The sequence below is a fragment of the Astatotilapia calliptera genome, chromosome 14, assembly GCF_900246225.1.
Source record: "Astatotilapia calliptera chromosome 14, fAstCal1.2, whole genome shotgun sequence".
NCBI lineage: Eukaryota > Metazoa > Chordata > Actinopteri > Cichliformes > Cichlidae > Astatotilapia > Astatotilapia calliptera.
The window spans coordinates 3,674-25,283 of record NC_039315.1 but is presented as its reverse complement, the minus strand read 5'-3'; the positions used below and the strand labels follow the sequence as shown (position 1 = coordinate 25,283).

Sequence of the window (21,610 nt, the reverse complement as noted above, 5' to 3'; positions counted from 1 at the left end):
GGACAGAAAAAAGCACTGAACAAAAGAGACAGAATAGATCCTCTTGCATTTCCTGGCTCCTTATTTCCTTCTTATTCCTCTTTTTCAGGTGGCTTCCTCCTTCTTTCTGTGTGTCACAACAGCATGACATCATCCTGCTTTTGCCCAATTACTTGCCACTGCAATTGTCACATGATTATATAATGTTGGTTTGACATGAATTTATTTCTGAGCAGCTTATTTTTTTCTTTCAGGGCTTATTTTTATTGTTTTATACAAAAATTACAGTGAAAGGGCTTATCAGGCATATTTTTTATTGACAAAAACACTGAATATCCTCGTCCTTCAGAGACTGACTGGTGACTTAACATTATATTAACCCATATCACACGATAGTAGGGTTATGGTTAGATTGGCGATAACTTTTGGGGATGTAAGAGTTAACTGATTAGAATTAATTGTAATTAAACCCCCCTACACACACACACAACAGCTGGGACAGACTTTAGGATGGATGGATGATGGTCTCAGCCTATTCTCACAACACAGTGCATCTTCATCATCATCATCATCATCATCATCATCGTCTTTATCACTGGAGACCCTCAGCCCTCACACATGCTCTGTGCTGCGCATGCGTCTCGTTCTGCAGCAGTCCCTATGTGCTTGTGTGTGTGTGTGTGATTGCGCGTGCGCGTACAGGGCTCCTCACGTAGATCCGACGGATCGGTTTATCCCAGCTGTTGGTGTTTAGCCTTGATTAGCCCAGATCAGTTTAGTCCGGCATCGGTATGTCGTCCAGTCCGCAGGTCCAGACCCAGGAACCAAATCAGGATCAGACCCAGGAACCGAACCAAGATCAGAACCAGGATAATACGAAGGAGGAGGTGAAGGCGGAGGAGAAAGAAGAGAAAAAGGAGGAGAAACAGGAAAAGAAGGACGACAAGAAAGAAGCGAATGAAGCGAAAATGGAGAAGAAGAAGGAGGAGAAGCAGGATTCCTGGAAGGATTTCATCTACAACCCGCGGACCGGGGAGTTTCTGGGCCGAACCGCTGGCAGCTGGGGTAAGAGAGGCGGCCAAAGAACCTGATCTTTTCCCGACAGTTGAAGTCTGTTCTGACCCGGTCTGACCCTACTCGGCTCGGTCGGGCACGGCTGTAATCCCGCTGAGCTAAGGGTGCCTGTCACGATGCGCGCAGCTTCACAGTGGGCCGAGCCGGATCGGGCCGAGCCGGGCTAATATGTGAGCTCGGATGAGTGATTTTCATTAACACAGCTGAAGATGTCAGAATAAAGCAGATTCACCCTCTGCGCCCTCAGGCGCGCCGAGTTCATGTTTAATTATGTAAAATCCTCTGCAACTCTGTGACGGTACTACAACATACTGCAGTATTTATGCTGCTGTACACCACAGCCTGCACACACTGTGTACTAATGCACACATTCAACACTAACATTTAATAACCATCGTGTTCATATTGATTTTAATCGTTGATGAGATTTAATGAGTCTGAGTGAAGCTCAGAGGGAAGACTGCTTATAAGATTTCTACAGTCATGACTGAGGTAAAATCGTTACTTATCATTTATTTACAAAAGACTAAGAGGCAGATTTAGGATCATCATCCTAACCCAGCAAAGATTTTAATAAAAGAGTTTGTCCGTTCCGTCGTGACTACGAAAAACAAAACTGTTTTAAAAGCTTTCAGTCTTAACATGAAAATAGGATCAACACACTGAGGATTTATTAATAAATTTCCAGTTTAAAAAGTTCAGTAATGCTGATGACATCGCAACCGTGACTGAATTAATGTCTCTGGGGTTACAGCCAACAGTATCAAAGACACAACTCATCAGAACTGTTCTCCTCACTTCCACCTTCATGTCCTCATTTTTGGGCTTTCTAGAGTAGCTCAGCATGACTCTGTTCCAAATAATCCTCCTTCATCTGAGCCTGGGCCTTGGTCTTAAGTTCATCTTGTTTGAAGGAAGCCATTTTGGCTCCTTAGTTTTAGGTCCCTGTGGAGCAGGAGTTATCTGACAGGAAGTGAGAAAAACCGGTTGATTTTTAAATGATTTAGGCTACGTCTACACTAGCCCAGATAAATTAGTTTGAAAACGTTCCACGTCCACACTATCGTTTCCATCCATTTTCACAGAGGTGTGCGTCCACATTGAAACGGCCAAAAACGCTTACATTCCAGTTCTGCGCATGCGTGAAAAATAAGAAGATTCAACCTGCCTCATTTCTTTTTTTCTTTTTTTTTTCTTTTTATAAACTTTCAGGTGTTCTGGGAATCCATCCTACCTGAAAAAAACATCCTACCCAATGTTTCTGCGCAGACGCAGCGCATGCGCACAACACCGACACCGAATTAGCTTCTTTTTCTCTCACCCATCCGGAATACTTCTTAAGGTTATGGTTATGGGTAGGGTTAGGTTTAGTTGCAAGTCACTGTCAAAATTATAATGCAGGTAGGACGTTTTGTCAGAGTAGGATGGTTTCTCAGAACACTGGCTCTTTGAAACGTTGCAGCAAAACGTCGAGGAAAAGCAGAGGTTTTTTTTAAAGGACTAACAATGAGGTGGAGTTGTTGCTGTGAGTAACACAAAAGTACAAAGTTTAAAAAGCGAGTGAGAATTAAAGAATTTGAAGAAAAGCTCTCTGGAGCATGTGCAGACTGATATTAATCTTTAATAGGGCTGTCAAAATTGAGAACAGACAAAACAACTGCTGTAAATTGCCCTCTGCTATTTTAGTTTAATTGGTCACATGACTGCATCACATGACTAAAATGTGTCATTGTTTTCAAAAAGGCTCCGGGTTTGCTATCCACACTGCAACGCAAAAATGGGATTTTCAAATGTATCTGCTTTGGAGAGCGTTTTCAAAACGCGGTTTTCCTTGACCAAAAACGCCATCTCAGTGTGGACAGAGAGAAAAAGATGCATTTTCAAACAAAAACGTATTAGTGTGGACATGGCCTTAGTCTGTTCAGCATCAGTGCGAAGTGATGCTGGATGTTTAGGCAGAAGTCTAATAATGATACAAAGCTGATAAAACACAGCCTGACAGGGAAAAAAATGAACACACAGATAACAGACTGAACTTAACAATACATGCTGCTTTAATTACTGTAAACCCTCTCTAATGCATACAAAAGTATTACTTTGTAACTCATTTTTTTGGCTTACACATTCACCAAACAATATCTTGGTTTAATCCTGGAAAAGGGATCCTTTAGAGTTTGTGTCAGGAAAGACATCTGATGAAAAGTATTTGCCAAATCAGGTATTCTCGTGAATACAGGAGCTGGGCGTAGCTTTTATTTAGAAAAGTTTTTTTTTCTTTTTTTCCCATGTACATACTAATTTAACTCTTTACAAACACCAGTATGGTTTCTGTAAACCCCCCCCCCTCTACCAACCAAATTAAACAAACAAAACACCCCCTCTTCATTCCTTCACCATATCAAATTTAACTGAATAATAAGAATTTTAATTGACCAGTCAGCAGTTCCTGTTTACTGGAAAAGCTCCAGAATATGATCACATTTCAGGTTCCTCAGTAGTCTGTTCTAGGACCATTAAAGTTCTTCGTGTATAAAAAAACATGGCACTCCAATCAGTTACTTGCCAGAGGTTTCTTCCTGTTAAAAGGGAGTTTTTCCTTCCCACTGTCACCAAAGTGCTTGCTCATAGAGGGTCATATGACTGTTGGGTTTTTCTGTATCTATTACTACCTTACAGTATAAGGTGCCTTGAGGTGACTGTTGTGATTAGGCGCTGTATTAATAAAATTTGAGTTAAAATGAAGCCTAGAAGACAGCTAACAGTTATGTCTGTGAAGGTTCTCAGTCATCCAGGTCATCGTAGTCAAAGGAGCTTGCAAAGAAAAGCGTCTGGACTTCTTTAAGTTGCTTGAAGACGTTTCACCTCTCATCCAAGAAGCTTCTTCAGTTCTGAACTGAAGAAGTTCTGAAGAAGTCCAGACGCTTTTCTTTGCAAGCTCCTTTTAGCTAACAGTTATATCCCCCTGCCACACCCCTAATAATCAGGCTATAAGACTTATAGCTGCTACACCTGAAGTCTGATTGCTAGTTTGATGCTTTGTGCTTGTCCAGCTCTTTCAGATTACACAAAGGCATGTTTGTTTTTTGTTTTGGTTTTTTTTTAATGAAAAAGCTGTGTTTCTTTATTGCTGCATTGCACCTGTGGCATTAGGTTCTTTCAGTAAAGAGTTTGCATGTTTTCCCTGTGTGTGACTCCCACCAGGGGCAGGGATAGCTCAGTAGGTAGAGTGGTGGCCCCATGATCGGAAGGTCGGGGGTTCGACTCCACTGAACGGCTACCCTGAGGTACCCCTGAGCAAGGTACCGTCCCTACACACTGCTCCCCGGGCGCTGCACTGGCGGCTGCCCACTGCTTCACTGGGTGAATGGGTTAAATGCAGAGGAACTATTTCCCTATGGGGACTAACACGCACACTTTACACTTTACACCACCCTCTGGAACACAAACTTGGAGTAATCAGGACTCTACAACAACTCCGGGCAGAAAATGTTCCCTCTAAGCCTGAAGGGAAAAAGAGGGAATCCACACATGTAAATTAAGCTCCTAAAACATGCGGTTATCATAATTGAGCTTTTATCAAGTCAGCAAATATGCAGAGGAGAGAAGGTCAGACACCAGTTAGGGAGGATAAGAAAGACAAACAGAACAACATTGTCATCCTTCATGTATCAGGTTTATCAGAGAAACTCAGGAGCATCTTGTCTGTGAAGCTTCTCAGTCATCCAGGTCATCGTAGTCTAAGGAGCTTGGGAAGAAAAGCGTCTGGACTTCTTTAAGTTCCTTGAAGACGTTTCACCTCTCATCCAAGAAGCTTCTTCAGTTCTCTGCGCCAGGAGTGTCTTCCCAGAGTACTTCTAGCCCAGCCACACACTCAGACACAAACTAAACAATGTAGTGTAGCTGTGCAGTGCAGCGAGGAGAGCTCAGACCTCTATACTGGAGACACCAAACAGCCACCTCGACAGGACTCAGCTGTACATCTGCATCTGAAGGTCAAAGGTCACTCTTTGAAGATGCCAAATCTCACATGATGGACAGGGAAGACAGACGGTTTGAACGAGGAGTGAAAGAAGGAGTGAGGAGTGAGCCGGTGTGTACCTGGACGCCCATCCCCGGACACAAAGAACCACCAACGCACCGATGTCTGAGGGAGTCCGCCACTGGCAGGGGAAGTGGTGGTAGGGGGAGATAGGCCTCCATACCTTGGAGGGCCTAAGATGTCCCCAGAGAGGTGGCGCCTGACACCCAACCTGACATATAGACACAGAAATACAGGCACACACATATACAAACATCCATTCCCACCCTCATGCTCTCATATACACTTACTCCACACTCAACCAACGTGGAGACAGACATAAAGAGACGCTGTACACACGATCACACTCCCCAAGCGTACTCTAAGCCCCGGGTCTAGGTACCCTTGCCCCTGGAGGGGGGGAACTGCACCCAGACCCAGGTGGTGTTACCCTTTTCCCTGCGGTGGGGGGAGGCAGACCGCCCCGACTCCGCAGCAGCAGGGAGGCCCCACACTCCAGACCGCAGTCGGATGGCCAACTCCTCCTCCTAGCCCCCCCGCTCCAGCAGGTCGCAGAGAATGGGGGTGAGAGAAGACTCCAAACCTCCCTCCACCCGCTCATTGTAGTGTTGATGCATGTGTGTTCTAAGGTGCATTTAAAACCCAGGAGGGCATGGAGCTACCTGCCAGAGAGCAGCAGGTAAGCGCATGGTCCCTCCTGCTAGCCCTCAATGTCTACGTGTATTTAAAATTGAGAGGTGGGCAACGACGCCAGGGGTGGGGTGTACACCCTGATGGTACTTTGGACTCCGTGTATCGTGCCCACCCCCAAGATCCTATATGTATGTGTAATGAGAGTGTGAGTAATGTGAATGTCTAAGTTGTGGGATAAAATTGAGGCAGAGGCAGCCAGAAGGGGACGGGGGGGTGGCCTCCTCTGCACCCTGGTGACATACCCCTACTCCAAGGTCCTGCATGTGTGGGTAGTTGTGGTGGAGCGGGAAGAGGGAGGCAGCTGGAGATGGGGAGGGAAGGAAGGGAGGGGCAAGTGACCCCTCCCTGGGGCCAGCTCCCCCGCTGACCCCAGTAGGCACCCCCATACTCCGCGACCCACCAGGGAAAGGGGGCCCAGGCCCATCCAGACCGGGGCCCAGCGCAGCAGCGCCCCCCGGCCCCACAGAGCCCAGGACAGTCCACCCAACCCCACCACAGAGAAAACTGCACCCACCCCACCATCCACTCTTCTTCCAGACTACATAAGACAATAAACACCCAGGCTGAGATCTTCCTCCACCTCTCCTGTATCTCCCCCTCCTGTAGAGAGAGCCCCTGAGGAGAGGAAAGCTCCTGCAAGATGTGACAATCTTCCCCACCAGTTGAAGAGCCCCCCAGGTGGCTCGATGCACCGGCGGCACCCTGCTCCAGGGCTGGGCCCCCATGCACCCACCCGCCCACAACCCCGGCAACACACCAACCAGGACCCAAGCCCCCTGTTTCTGTAATTGTTAATCCACCAGGAGGTACAAGCTCTTTAATCAAGCTGATAATTTTATTGCTAAAATATATTTTGTCATTTTGTTATCCATGTTTTAAGATGCCAAATTAAAGTTATGTTTTTTCCTGAACAGAAGTAATAGTTTAAGTGGGCGATAGATCATAAAATCAAGCACAACTGTTCAGTTTCTTCAGTCTGACTCCCTTCTGCTTTCCTGCCCTAGAGGTGCAAGCACATTTAACTTTACTTACAAGTGAATCAGAGAAAGTGGTGCTGATAAAGGTGTAGAAATGGCTCTGTAAGCAGTTTTATGCAGCTGGTATAGACTTCTTTGGTTCACAATAACTCAGATGTACTAATATAGTACAGTAGTATGAACAAAATGTGCTTGAACTAGTTTTTTTTGTTAAGAATGTTTCCATGCCACATCCCTCCCCCCACCTCGGCCAGTCCGAAGACCTCTCCCTCCTGCTCTCCCCAGCCTACACCCCCCTCAGATGCAGTACCAAGCCCACCACAAAGACAGTTACAACCTGGCCTGAAAATGATCTCTCCAAACTGCAGGACTGCTCCACACAGACAGACTGGGACATATTTCAATATCAGAACCTAGAAACTTTCACAGAATCAGTACTGGGGCTATGGCAGCCTCGCTTCTGTCGGTCTGCCCCAGGGCAGCTGTGGCTACAACCGTAGCTTGCCTCCACCAGTGTGTGAATGTGAGAGTGAATGAATAGTGGTATTTTAAAGCGCTTTGGGTGCCTTGAAAAGCGCTATATAAATCCAATCCATCATTATTATTATTATTATTATTATTATTATTATTATTATTATTACTGGACTACATCAAGTTCTGTATTGGAAATGTGACTGTGGACAAAAGCATTCGGGTTTTCCCAAAACAAAAACGGGCCAGGTTCGATCACTCCTTGAGCCGATCTGAAAAGAGGAATTAAAGACCATAAAAGAAGCATCGAGTCCCAGCTGTCGAGCAACAACACACAGGAGGTGTGGTAGGGCATACAAGACGACATAAACCACAAAGGCAGCACTGTGAAAACAGTGCACTGAATGTACAGCTGCCAGAGGAAATAAATCGCTTCTTCACCAGCTTTGAAACGCCACAACAGCAGTACTCATCTGCTTCAGCCCTGCTCTCATCCTCACCTGGTTCCTGCACCGCTCCACTCACTGTAGCGGAGCACGATGTCAGACATGTGCTCCTAGCAGTGAACCCCAGGAAGGCCAGATGGAGTCCAGATGGAGTACCTGGCAAGGTGCTAAGAGCATGTGCCCACCAGCTCACCCTCATCTTCACCAGAATCTTCAACCTCTCACTGGATCAGGCAGCCATCCCATCCTGTCTAAAATCAGAAACAAACATCCCAGTGTCGAAGAAGTCTCCCATCATCAGCCTGAACGATTACCGCCCTGTGGCCCTCACACCGGTAATCATGAAATGCTTTGAGAAACTAGTCCTTCAGCACATCAAGGACTACCTTCCCCCAGAATTCGACCCCCACCAGTTTGCATACCGTGCAAACAGATCCACAGAAGACGCCATCGCCCTCCACTCTGTGCTGAGTCCCCTAGAACATGCATGTCCCAGTAAAACAATCATCCCAGACGTCCTCATCATCAAACTGGTCACTCTTGGCCTCCCGCCTCTCACATGCGCCTGGATAAAGGACTTTCTCACAAACCGGCCCCAGACTGTAAGACTCCGCCCTCATCTCTCCTCCACTCGCACACTGATCACCGGCTCCCCACAGGGCTGTGTGCTGAGCCCCCTCCTGTATTCTCTCTACATCCACGACTGCAGTTCAACCCAAAACAACAATCTCATCATCAAGTCTGCTGATGACACCACGGTAGGCTGCCTCATCTCAAAGGGAGACGAGGCAGCCTACAGAGAGGAAGTCGTGAAGTTGGCAGCCTGGTGTTCAGAGAACAGCCTGGCACTGAACACTAAGAAAACCAAAGAGGTCATTGTCGGCTTCATGAGGCACAGCACTGACTTAGCCTCTCTTTACATCAACGGGGAGCGTGTGGAGAGAGTCCACACCTTCCAGTTCCTTGGTGTCCTCATCTCTGCTGACATCTCCTGGAGAGACAACATCTCAGCGGGCGTCTGATGTTCTACTGCTCATCCATTGAGAGCCTGCTAACAAACTGCATCACGGTATGGTAGGGCAGCTGCACTAAGGCGGGTAGAGTGAGGCTTCAGAATGTAGTTAAGGCAGCACAGAAGCTCATCAGCTGCCCTCTCCCCTCCCTGATGGACATTTTCTCCTCCTGCTGCCTCAGCAGAGCAGCAAACATCATCAAGGACAGCTCCCACCCTGGTTTCAACATGTTCAGCCTGCTTCCCTCAGGGAGGCGCTACAGGTGCATCAGCACAAAGACCCACAGACTCAAGAACAGTTTCTTTCCAAAGGCCATAACCATCCTGAGCTCCGATAGCACAGCCCCACCCCCACATTTTTCCAGTTCCCTCCATAAATCACCATTGTGTAATACTAAATTCTATGTGCAATCACCGGTAACTATATACAAAACCCAGTTTGTTTATTTATTTATTTACTTTTTCTTTTCTGTCTTTTACACCTGATTGTAAATTTGTACATTTTATTTATTTATTTATTTATATATATATATATATTATATATATATATATTTTTTTTTTTTTCATTGTTTTTGTTAACAATGTCCATATGTGTATATAGAGCAGCAGAACTGCCCCCCCCCCCCCCCCCCTTGCACTGAGTATGAGATGATCTGTATCTCACTGTACAATCGTACAGTGACAATAAAGGCATTCTTTTCTATAATCACTCTTTAACTGTGGGTACTGGTTTCCATAGTATTTTTGATAGTCAACAATGGCTATTCTCTTGCTGTCTATTTAACCACAACAGTGAAACAAAGTAACATTTGAATGTTCTCTGTAGGTCTCATCCTCCTCTTCTACCTCATCTTTTATGGTTTCCTGGGGGGAATGTTTTCTCTCACCATGTGGGTGATGTTGCAGACGCTTGACGAAAATGTGCCCCGACATCAGGATCGAGTGGCCAGTCCAGGTGCTTTCATTTCCTGTTTCACCCTACTGCCACTCATCCTTACTTATGGTCATTTTTTTTAAAATTTCAGTAATGACTTTGATTTTGTTGCAGGTTTGGTGATTCGTCCTCATGCAGTTGAAATTACTTTCAACCGCAGTGACCCAGAAAACTACAAACATTACATGCAACAGTTGCACAACCTCCTGCAAAGTGAGTACAACATGTAAACCGCCACACAGAGTCTCCAAACTCATTTCCAGGATTTCTGGAATTGTCAAAACTTGATCTAATCTTCATTGTTATCTTTTTACAAAAAAACAGCTAAACGAGAGGTTTTTGGACAAAGTTTGTGTTCTTCATTCTTTAAGCACCGGTTCGAGCACCGTTTAAGCACCGGCACCATTTCAAAAGTACTGTTGTTAACTTCACCTTTCACATAAAAGTTTGCCTCATCACTGAACAAAATCTTCTGCGTGAACTGAGGGTCCTGTTCCAATTTTTGTTTTGCCCATTCTGCAAATTGTGTGCGCCAATCTGGGTCATCCTCGTTGAGATGCTGCAGTAGCTGGAGTTTGTAAGGGTGCCATTTGTGAGTAGCTAATATCCACCGGAGAGATGTTCGACTAATACCACTCTCCAGTGACATGCGGCGAGTGCTACGCTGTGGGCTCTTGCTGAATGAAGCTAGGACAGCCACTGATGTTTCTTCATTAGTGACAGTTTTCTTGCGTCCACATTTTGGCAAATCCAACACTGAACCGGTTTCATGAAACTTAGCAAGCAGTTTGATGACTGTAGCATGGGAGATGGGTGGTCTCGTAGGGTGTCTTGCATTGAAATCTGCTGCAATGACCCGGTTACTGCGTTCACCAGATATCAACACAATTTCGACCCGCTCCTCACGTGTTAACCTCTTCGACATATCAATGGCTGTGAACAAAGAGAAACTTGTAAATAACTCATGAAAGAATAAAGTTACGTTGAAACCAAGCACACCATTGTTTTTCTTGTGACATTACCAATAAGTGTGATGTGTCACATGGCCGTCTTCCTATTGAAAAAACAAAAGTTGTATCCAAGATGGCCGACTTCTAAATGGCCACCATGGTCACCACCCATCTTGAGGAGTTTGCCCCCTCACATATACTAATGTGCCACAAACAGGACTTTAATATCACCAACCCTTCCCATGTTATTATGGTGTATCCATATAAATGGCCCTCCCTGTAGAACATCAGTGAACCTCTGTGCTAACATTATGCCCAAAACCTAGCTGAAGTAAGGGTGAATTATAGAAGTACTCCTGCAAATGACTTTGCTTATTCCAGGAAGAAAAGGACCAAGATGTGTTCAGACATGAGCTTGAACCATTAAGCTACCTAATGTTCGTTCTCAGACTAAGAATTTAGGTTGAAAAGCAAAATGTTTTTTTACACACATTTCAATGTTAGTGTTCCTGTAGCACATTTTCCATGTCAGTGAATATGACTGGTACATTTAATAGATCACTCTCAATATTGCTTGAAGAAAATAAAATAAATAAAATACAAATGACTGTGTGCTGGACGCATGGGTTTGTCTGTGTGTGTCCATCATGTACTGTTGTGTGCAGAGCTTCATGAAAGACACGTGGATATCATATTTATGGGATATCATTCAGTCTCGATCACCTTCCCTCTCATTGCACCACTTGGTGAAATGTATCCGGTCTAACATCCCAGCGTCCCCTCTGTAGATCATCGGTGTCTCAGAAGCCCAGGGTCTTTTTCGAGTGTAATTTGTTTCATAGTTAGATGCCTGACTGACAAATGTGTAAAACAAAAACTACACACATTATTCAAAACACATAGCGCACAGTCGTGAATTCCCCCTAATTTTGGTATGATCCGAGCTCAGGCACTAGGTGACTAAGCACAGCACTTACGCATGTGAGTGAGGGGGGAGCTGCTGCCTGCGAGTTTGCTGTAGGAGAAGCACAGCCAGGCAGACAGAGGAGAGCTTAAGTTTTACCAGGTACCAAACCAAATCATTCGTACTGTACAAATAATGTAAATATGACGGTGTATCACGAAAGATTGATGTCAAACTGATCACTTGACCCATATTACGTTACTTGTTCTTCAAGTGAATCAATAAATGGCGAAATGAAAAGCCGAACAACAACAATGCTGTTTGTTTAGAGAGTCTTAGCTTACATGTGTGTTTATTTCATATTTTCATTTGTTACCTTCCACGGCTAAATAAACTCTCTAAACCGGTTTCAGTTATGTACTGATTAACACAACAATGGACATAAGGAGCTTCTTTCACAGAAAAAACTCAGATGTTATTTTATATATTAAGCTTTGTATGTTGTTCAGTATATTTCTATGCAAAAAACGGAATTTCAACACACAGCAGTATATTCACAGTTTAAACCAGATATTTACACTTTATGGAGAAAACAAAAACTTCTTTTTTTTTTTTTTTTTTTTTACTGTTAAACATCAATTTAGAGTAAACTTGTTTTGTTTTAGATAAATAAATATTGAAATATCTTTTGAATTAGTTAAATGTCAGAATAAAGAGAGACAGAGCTTCTGTTTTGTATCACTTTCATCAAATGTAGGAGTACAAGTACACTAAGTATATTGTTAATTATAAGAAACTGCAGACGATTCCATTCTGAGCTGAAGAAGCTTCTGATTGGTTAGTAGAGTCCATGTGAGTAAATTGGTGGCACAGCTGTGGATGCATATAAGGCAAAACACAGAGCCTGTTTCTGTGACATGGGAAAATCAAGAGATGTTAACAAAACACCAGGAAAAGAATTGTGGAGCTCCATAAGTGTGGCTCAGTTTGAATACAATTTGGTGCCATTTACAATTAAGAAATACAGACAGTTTCTCTCTTTACTCTTAAAGTTAACAAACATGTTTTTATATTTATCTAAAAAATAAAGATTTAGTCTGATTTGATGTTACAATTAAAAAAGTGTTTTTAGATGAAGAGTTTGTAAATATCTGGTTTCAACTGTATATTTGATGATGTTGGTGTTTGGCTTGATTGTCAGCAGAGAGAGAGAGAGAGAGAGAGAGGGGGGGGGGGAGGAACAGAGAGGGGGAGAGAGAGAGAGGAGGATGAGGACAGAACAGAGATGGAACAAGAGCAAATCAAATCACTTTTATTGTCACATCACATGTGCAGGTATATTGGTACAGCACATGTGAGTGAAATTCTTGTGTGCGAGCTTCACAAGCAACAGAGTTGTGCAAAATACAATAATGTAAACAAGCAAAATACAAGAATGGCTACATCTGAAACTAATAAATATATGTACAATATATAATAGTATATGCATTTCTGGATGTGTATACTAAATATTTTTCTACGTGTGTGTGTGTGTGTGTGTACACATATTTTATAAATTAGAGTAAACAATAAATAAAATAAAATATACAGAGTGAGACATGTGCAAAACAGTGGTGTTACTGTACAGTATGGAGTGCATAATGTTAAAGTTCCAGTAGTGAAGCTGAGGTGTCTATGAAGTGTTCAGCAGTCTGATGGCCTGATGGAAAAAGCTGTCTCTCAGTCTGCTGGTTCGGGACCGGATGCTGCAGAACCTCCTTCCTGATGGAAGTAGTCTGAACAGTTTATGGCTGGGGTGACTGGAGTCCTTGATGATCCTCCCCGCTTTCCTCAGGCACCGCTTCCTGTAGATGTCTTGGAGGGAGGGAAGCTCACCTCCAATTATCCGTTCAGAGCACCGCACTACTCGCTGGAGAGCTTTGCAGTTGTAGGCGGTGCTGTTGCCATACCAGGTGGTGATGCATCCAGTGAGGATGCTCTCAATGGCACAGTGATAGAAGGTCCTGAGGATGCGGGGGCTCATGCCGAATCTTTTCAGTCTCCCGAGAAAGAAGAGGCGCTGCTGCGCCTTCTTCACTGTTTTGTTTGTGTGTACTGACCACATAAGATCCTCAGCCAGATGTACACCAAGGAACCGGAAGCTGCTCACTCTCTCCACAGCAGCGCCGTTGATGGTGATGGGGGTGTGTACTTCTCTGCACCTCCGGAAGTCCACTATCAACTCCTTTGTCTTTGCGACGTTGAGGGTGAGATGGTTGTCTTGACACCAGTGGGTCAGGGCGCTGACCTCCTCCCTGTAAGCCGTCTCATCACCGTTGGTGATAAGACCCACCACTGTAGTGTCGTCTGCAAACTTCACAATGATGTTGGAGTTGTTAGTGGCTGTGCAGTCGTAGGTGTAGAGTGAGTACAGGAGAGGGCTCAGTACACACCCCTGTGGAGCACCAGTGTTCAGTGTGATGGGGGATGAGGTGATGCTGCCCAGTCTGACCACCTGGCGTCTGTCAGACAGGAAGCTAAGGATCCAGCTGCAGAGGGAGCTGCTCAGTCCTAGATCCTGCAGTTTCCTGTCCAGCTTCGAGGGAACGATGGTATTGAATGCTGAGCTGTAATCTACAAACAGCATTCCTCACATACGTGTCTCTCTTCTCCAGGTGTGAGGCAGTGTGTCAGGGCTATGGCATCATCAGTGGACCTGTTGTGGCGGTATGCAAACTGTAGAGGGTCCAGTGAGTCGGGTAGTGCAGAGCAGATGAAGTCCCTGACCAGCTTCTCGAAGCATTTGCTTACGATGGGGGTCAGGGCTACAGGTCGCCAGTCGTTCAATGAGGAGATGGTGGAGGATTTGGGTACAGGGACGATGGTGGCCATTTTGAAGCAGGCTGGGACTACAGACAGAGAGAGGGAAAGGTTGAAGATGTGCGTGAACACTCCAGCCAGCTGAGCCGCGCATGACTTGAGGACGCGGCCGGGAATCCCGTCCGGACCAGTAGCTTTGCGTGCGTTCACCTTCCTGAAGCACCTCCGCACATCCTCCTCAGACACAGTGTGCGCACTGACGTCATCCGCGGTGCGCACACTGTCCGGTCTCATGGTGTTCGCTGTGTCGAATCTAGCGTAGAATACGTTTAGATCCTCACACAGAGAGGCCGTGGTCTGCGGTGTGCTGGTTTTCCCTCTAAAGTCTGTGATCGTGTTTAGTCCCTGCCACATACTCCGAGGGTTGTCAAACTGTTGCTCCACCCTGTCCCTGTACTCACGTTTAGCTGCTTTGATCGTCTTCCGGAGTTGGTAATGTGCGTGTTTGTAGTCCGATGTGTTCGCGGAGGCAAAGGTGGTGCTCCGTGCCGCGCGAACATCTCCGTTAATCCAGGGTTTTTGATTTGGGAAGGATTTAACTGTTCTGGATGGGACGACATCTTCCACGCATGTCCTGATAAATCCGCAGACTGAGTCTGTGTATTCATCAATGTCCCTAGCAGCCACGTGAAGCAGGTGGCTAAGCCCCGGGTGTATAAAGTGTCTGGCTCCACCTCTGCTGTAGATCCTGGTGAGGTGGATCAGTGAGTCCACTCATGATGTACTCTGAGCTCTGCCTCTTCATTTAGGTGTTTAGTTCCAGTCACATATGTCAGAGTAAGGATTTGAGTATGATGATGTACATTTTGACGGAAGCCAATTTAGCCTAACAGTACTATAATAATTTTACCTGAACTGAGCACACACTCTGGTAAAAACTGAGAAACTATATACAGCGCAGGAAGATCAGATCAGCAGACAGCATCAAACAACCCTGAAAAGTCGTGTTAATGTATGTAAACCACAGAAGAAACATTGCTTTTCACATAAACACTGCAGCACATCTGAGGTTGGATAGCTGCATGCTCACAGCCAACATGCCATCCATCTGTGAAACACAATGCAGGCAGTATCATGGATTGATAAAGCTCTGTGGCTGTCTGAATTACATGTGCTTGCAGTGATTCAAAACTGTATGAAACATGTTCAAAGACAAAAGAATTCCAACAGGACGGATGAAGAAGCTCATGTAAGAGTCCTGAGCTACACTGGCAGAAGGCTGACCGATAAATCAAAGAAATATTGATAAAGTGAAATGGTTTGTAGGCCGGAAAAGAGTGGAGTGCCCACTCCGGATCAGGGACGAAACCCTGCCCCAAGTGGAAGAGTTCAAGTATCTCGGGGTCTTGTTCATGAGTGATGGGAGAAGGGAGCGGGAGATCGACAGATGGATTGTTGCAGCAGCTGCAGTGATGCGGACGCTGTACCGGTCTGTTGTGGTGAAGAGAGAGCCAAGTGTAAAAGTGGAGCTCTCAATTTACCGGTCGATCTACGTCCCTACCCTCACCTGTGTTCAAGGGCTGTGGGTAGTGACCAAAAGAACGAGATCGCGAATACAAGCGGCGGAAATGAGCTTCCTCCGAAGGACAGCTGGCCTCTCCCTTAGAGATAGGGTGAGAAGTTCGGCCATCCAGGAGGGGCTCCGAGTAGAGCTGCTGCTCCTCCACATCGAAAGGAGCCAGTTGAGGTAGTTTGGGCATCTGACATCCCCTGGCGCCTCATGAGCGAGGTTTTCCGGGCATGTCCCACCGGGAGGAGGCCCCGGGGCAGACCCAGGACAGGCTGGAGAGATCATATCTTTCGGCTGGCCTGGAAATGCTTTTGTGTTCCCCCGGATAAGCTGGAGGAGGTGGCTGGGGAGAGGGAGGTCTGGGCTTCTCTGCTTGGGCTGCTGCCCCCGTGACCTCGCCCCATATAAGCAGAAGAAAATGGATGGATGGGTTTGTAGGATCAGAGCTAGAGCAGGGGTGGGGTACTCCAGGCCTGGAGGGCTGGTGTCCTACAGGTTTTAGATTTATCCTTGATCCAACACAGCTGATTTAAATGGCTAAATGACCTCCTCAACATGTCTTATGGTTCTCCAGGGAATGAACTCATCATTTGATTCAGGTGTGTTGACCCAGGGTGAGATCTAAAACCTGCAGGACACCGGCCCTCGATGCCTGGAGTTGCCCACCCCTGATCTAGAGTTGATCGACTTTACTGTGTGTTGTCTAATACGGTAGTGTCGACTCTGCCCCTGCTCAGACATACAAGCCTCATTTTGTCTTTCTTCCTCTTCAGGTTATAATGACAGTATTCAGGAGCGTAATGACTTGTGTATGGTGGGCGAATACACTACACAGGACAATGAGCCGATAAAGAAGGTTTGTCAGTTTAAACGAAGTACACTGCGTCAGTGTTCTGGTTTGCCTGACCCCAGCTTTGGGTTCAAGGAGGGGAAACCCTGCATCATAATCAAGCTGAACCGGGTCAGTGAAGCACTTGTTGATTTTAAAAAAGCCAAAAATGACTTGCGTGAATACTAATTAAAAACCTGTCTGCAGGTAATCGGCCTGAAACCAGAAGGAGATCCCTACATCAACTGCACTGCCAAGGTAACCCACAACATGCAAATATCCCATGGTGCACCTGTGAAGCAGAGGAGAAACGTAAAAGGAGAATTCACCACATTTTTAGAAGTGCAAATTAGAAGGTTTCCGTAGTAAATGAAATTACTTTTTCGAACTATTAAATTGAAGAACTGTATATGTGCCTCACTCTCTCGTAGAGAGCCACTTCCTTGCAGATGCAGTACTTTCCGTCTGAGGGTCGTCTGGATAAGATGTTTTTTCCATACTATGGGAAGAAGTCTCACGTGAGTAAATATTGCATGCTGAGTACTTATTCAGAAGTATTTTTATGTAGCAAAAAAAAAAAAAAAAATCTGATTTATTTCTACTTTTCTATTTATGCAGGAAAATGTCAGAGCAACTTTAAGGTTAACAGATTTCCTCTCACTTTGACAATACTTCTATTTTTGAAGCGTCAAAGTTTACTTAACCTACAAGGAATGAATACAAGAATAGTATTTGATACAGGTTGCTAAGCTTTATTTAAATATTTACCTTTAATTTTAGTTGTAACGCACCAAATCACAACAACCATAAGGAGAGATCATTTGTAGGAACTGACGCTGCCATAGGTCTCGGCTGCTCAGGATTCCCATGATGCATCGAGTTTTTCTTCTTCAGTAACCTTGTGTTTATACATCACTCTGCATTTAATTTTGTTAAACTCTGTCTCTCTTCCACAGCATGTCTTTATCCTGTCTTCCTTCTCTCACCCCAACCAATCACAGCAGATGGCCCCGCCCCTCCCTGAGCCTGGTTCTGCTGGAGGTTTCTTCCTGTTAAAAGGGAGTTTTTCCTTCCCACTGTCGCCAAAGTGCTGCTCATAGGGGGTCATATAATTGTTGGGTTTTTCTCTGTATGTATTATTGTACGATCTACTGTACAATATAAAGCACCTTGAGGCGACTGTTGTTGTGATTTGGCGCTATATTGATAAAACTGAATTTAATTAAACTGAACACAATTTATTGTATACAGAATTAAAGCAGGACCCTCAAAGAAAAGAGAACCAATCTTACCATGGCCTAAAGGAGTATGAAACATTTGAGGATTAGCAACATTGCGAAGGCCTGAAATGCCAAGAAAGTCCATACACAGTTATACGAATTGATTTGTCAGTTCTCAGAAGAAATGTCTATAAGAGGCATGAGGAATTCCAATTTGCAGTGAAAAAGCCTGAAATCTAATGGTCCACCATATACAAGCAAAGGTGAGCCCATAAAGGGCAGGAAGTAAACATTCCTTACCAAATAAAGAAACCAGAACCTTACATGGAATGTGCCTGCAGTTTAAGGCAAGGTTTACAAATTTTAAGTACAACAATGACAACTTTTATCACAATCACTCAAACAGAACCCAAGACTGAGCTGAAGGGAGGAATAAAATCTCACGGAGTTAAAATGCATTTCATGAGAAAATTAATTATTTTTTAGTGTCTTGCTGCAAGAGCTGCAAGCTTACAAGGAAAAGGCTGCAGAGGGGTAAGAGGGGTAAATGCAATCATTCTGTTAGAATGACTGCAATTGATCTCTAGATCAACATAAATGACCAGGCTATTGGAATGATGGGGGAGATGGATAAGACTGGGAATTTCAGCTTGGTGACAGGGACTGGCCGATTGAAGGGAGATTGAAATGGGCAGCCATCTGCCGCCACTGGTTGGGGTTGGTGGGAGGAAGACATAACAAATGCCATAACTTAATAATCACCAATGATTAAATGCAGAGATGTATATAAAAACACAGTGAGTGAAGAAACGATACATCACGGGAAGCCCCTAGCAGCCTAGGCCTATGGCAGCAGACAAAGAGGGGTCTGAAATCTGAAGGCTCTGGCTCCCATCGTACTTGTGGTTCCCAGTGATAGCAAAGTACTGTATTTGGGTGATGCGCTACTGTGAAGTCTTTAAGATGAGATCAGGCTTAATTATTCACGACTGAGCATATGAGAAGGAGTTTAAATTCAATTCTGGATTTAATAGGGAGCCAATGAAGAAAGCCAATCGATATGAATTAACAAACCGCTGCAGCACAGTAGGTTTCATACCTAAGGCATGCTCTAATCGTTGTAAGAATGTAAAATACTATGGTAAATTGTATCGAATGCTGCACTGAACTCTAGCAGGACAAGCACACAGTTCACTCCACTGCCAGAGGCAAAAACATCATTTGTAACAGTGACTATACTGTTTCTGTACTGAAAGTTCTGAACCGTGATAGAAACTCAAAGAAAGGGTTTCTGATCAGTTAGCTGTTTCACAAATACTCTGTCAAGAATTTTTGACATAATATAAAGGTTGGTGAGCTGGGTGAAGTGATAGATTTTTAATTACTGGCAGCTTTTAGGCCTGTAGTATGTAGCCCATTAATAGAGATGGGATGATCATATTTAAGATTGAAGGATTAACTAATGGTAGGACTTCTTTGTGGAGTCTAAAAAACATGTTGATGGTTTAGAAGAAGTAATTAAAGAAATTCATTCAGAAAGTTATCTTATCTTGTGGTTTGGGAGCGAGTAGCAAATAACATAATTTGGTCTTGTCCTTAATTTATGCAGTAGATGATGAAGTCTTTGTAGGCAGTCTGTAACCTAACCCTCCCAAACTTTCTTTGAGTTCTGATTTACTAAGTACATGGCTTTCTCAGCAGAGGTGGCAGGCGTGCATAGTGTTATTCATGCTCAGTTTTCCAGCTTTATGCCAAAGATTGAAGTTATCCTTTTGGCCAGTTTTCAAGACTGGGTTTGTAAGTTGAAGGTGTTATTTAGCTGAATAATTCTCTCCCATACAGTTCACCACTCAGGAAAACTGGAGCTCAGACTTCTTGGATTGGTCTGCCAGTACAATTAACTACACAACAGCCATATTTTTAGTTGGATAACTTCAATAAAATTGCTGGCAAAGGCTGCAGAAGACTCCTGTTAGATGAGGTTAAGCCAAGAAGATGGCTATGAGCTACAGCTAACAACCTCTCTCTCCGTTTACAGCCTGACTACGTGCAACCGCTTGTTGCAGTCAAGTTATTGTTCACAAAAGAAGACTATAACATCGAGCAGACGGTGGAGTGTAAAGTTGAGGGTTCTAACCTCCGCAATGATGATGAGCGAGACAAATTTCTGGGTCGCGTCACTTTTCGGGTCAAAGTGTCAGAGTAACCAGACATGACAATTGCCATGAACACCACAAACTGGGTTTACACTGGCAATTGGTCTCCAGTTCTGGATACTTTTTAACATGGACCTGATCTTATCTCTGTCTGTTCAGACTCTAAAGAAGTGATCAAATCTGGAGAAGTGGGAGATTTCACTGGTTTTACTGCCTATATCTTTCAGACCTCCTGTTTCAGACATAGTTAACCCCAACAGATGTTTTATTTGCTCCAGATCTGCATTTTATTAAAGAGAAAACCAGAGTAACTGACTGTAGTAGAGTCTGTTCTGACAGCTGGAGCAGATCAGGTCTGCTGTGGGGCGCATGTAAGCCAGCGGCACAATGATGTGTTGTTTTTAAATTTATGTATGTTAGTGATGTAATAAAACAGTAATATTATACCTGCCATGTCTGACAGAGGAGTGCAACACACTGAAATGTAGTTTACATGTGACCTGGTGGTTGGTAATCAGATTACCTACCATCCAACCAGATAATGCAACAGGAACTGCCTTTGAAATATTCATTGTACTGCAGTGAAGAACTGTGACTGTCATTAATTACATCAAATAATGTTAGATCCCATTTCTTCTGCTTTGTGTTCTGATGCAGTCTACAAAGAGCCCATTTAGTTCCTGTTACCCACTGTATTGAAATTGGCTGCTGTTTATCTAAAGGGTTCACATAAGTTCATTCCCAGGAAATAGGACTGAGTGCCCAAAAGACCAAATTTTGTTAAGATACAAAAAATACAGCATTAAATTTGACTGAAATAAAAACTTTTCTTCTTCAGTTTTTCACAGTTAAACATGAATAGAAATAACACTGCCTGTCCTGCTGTCATAAACATGGCCAGAAGATGTCACTGTTTTGTCATAAATCATGTTTGCAGAATTTCTTCAGATTCTTTTTCAGTATAATTTATTAGATATTTGTAAAAAGTTCTCCAGTGTTTATTAAGCATAGAATTTTTTTTAAGAAATGTGAATAATGTGTAACTGTAATAACTAGTGTTTTGGGACTATAGAAACAGATGAAACCAGCAGAGCTTTTCACCTTCATCACATGTCATTGTTTATAATATATATATATATATATATATATATATATATATATATATATATATATATACACACACACACACCATTTTTTACAAAATATTCTGAACAAAAGGCACTACTTGAACGTTGTAAAACCATGTTTGTTTCTGGATGATCAAAAACAGGAAACCTAATGACACATACACTGCTGGAAATAAAACGAAGCTCTAACACTTGTCAGTGATTTAGTCTCTTTCTTTTAATATTATTATTATTATTTTTTTTTTTTAAGCTCCTATCAGACGTCCCTCTCTTTTTCATATCACTGGCCTTTTATATGGATTGAAGATTTCCTGTCAAAAAAAGCTTGTGCAGATGCAGAAAATAAAGGAACATGCGGTCTCTAAAAATTCATGCTGGATATCTATAATGATATGCACTAGGTAATGAGTTAGGAACAGAAGGATGCACA

The 21,610-nt window shown here is 43.9% G+C and overlaps 1 protein-coding gene across 1 annotated transcript; it reads left to right on the top strand.

Moving 5' to 3' along the window:
* The first annotated feature begins 632 nt into the window (after positions 1-632).
* On the top strand, positions 633-21,375 carry LOC113036702 (sodium/potassium-transporting ATPase subunit beta-3-like). The gene is made up of 7 exons (XM_026193142.1): positions 633-1,044; positions 9,518-9,646; positions 9,740-9,838; positions 16,622-16,809; positions 16,885-16,935; positions 17,109-17,195; positions 19,936-21,375. Exons 1-7 carry the CDS (start codon positions 771-773, stop codon positions 20,101-20,103), a joined length of 996 nt encoding a protein of 331 aa, XP_026048927.1. The 5' UTR covers positions 633-770; the 3' UTR covers positions 20,104-21,375.
* The last annotated feature ends 235 nt before the right edge of the window (positions 21,376-21,610 follow it).

Excerpts from the sequence above, each read along its gene's own strand:
- LOC113036702 (XM_026193142.1), top strand. The coding sequence starts at position 771 with ATGTCGTCCAGTCCGCAGGTCCAGACCCAGGAACCAAATCAGGATCAG. Across the intron at positions 1,045-9,517 it reads CCGAACCGCTGGCAGCTGGG|GTCTCATCCTCCTCTTCTAC; the intron begins GTAAGAGAGGCG and ends TGTTCTCTGTAG. Across the intron at positions 17,196-19,935 it reads ACTATGGGAAGAAGTCTCAC|CCTGACTACGTGCAACCGCT; the intron begins GTGAGTAAATAT and ends CTCCGTTTACAG.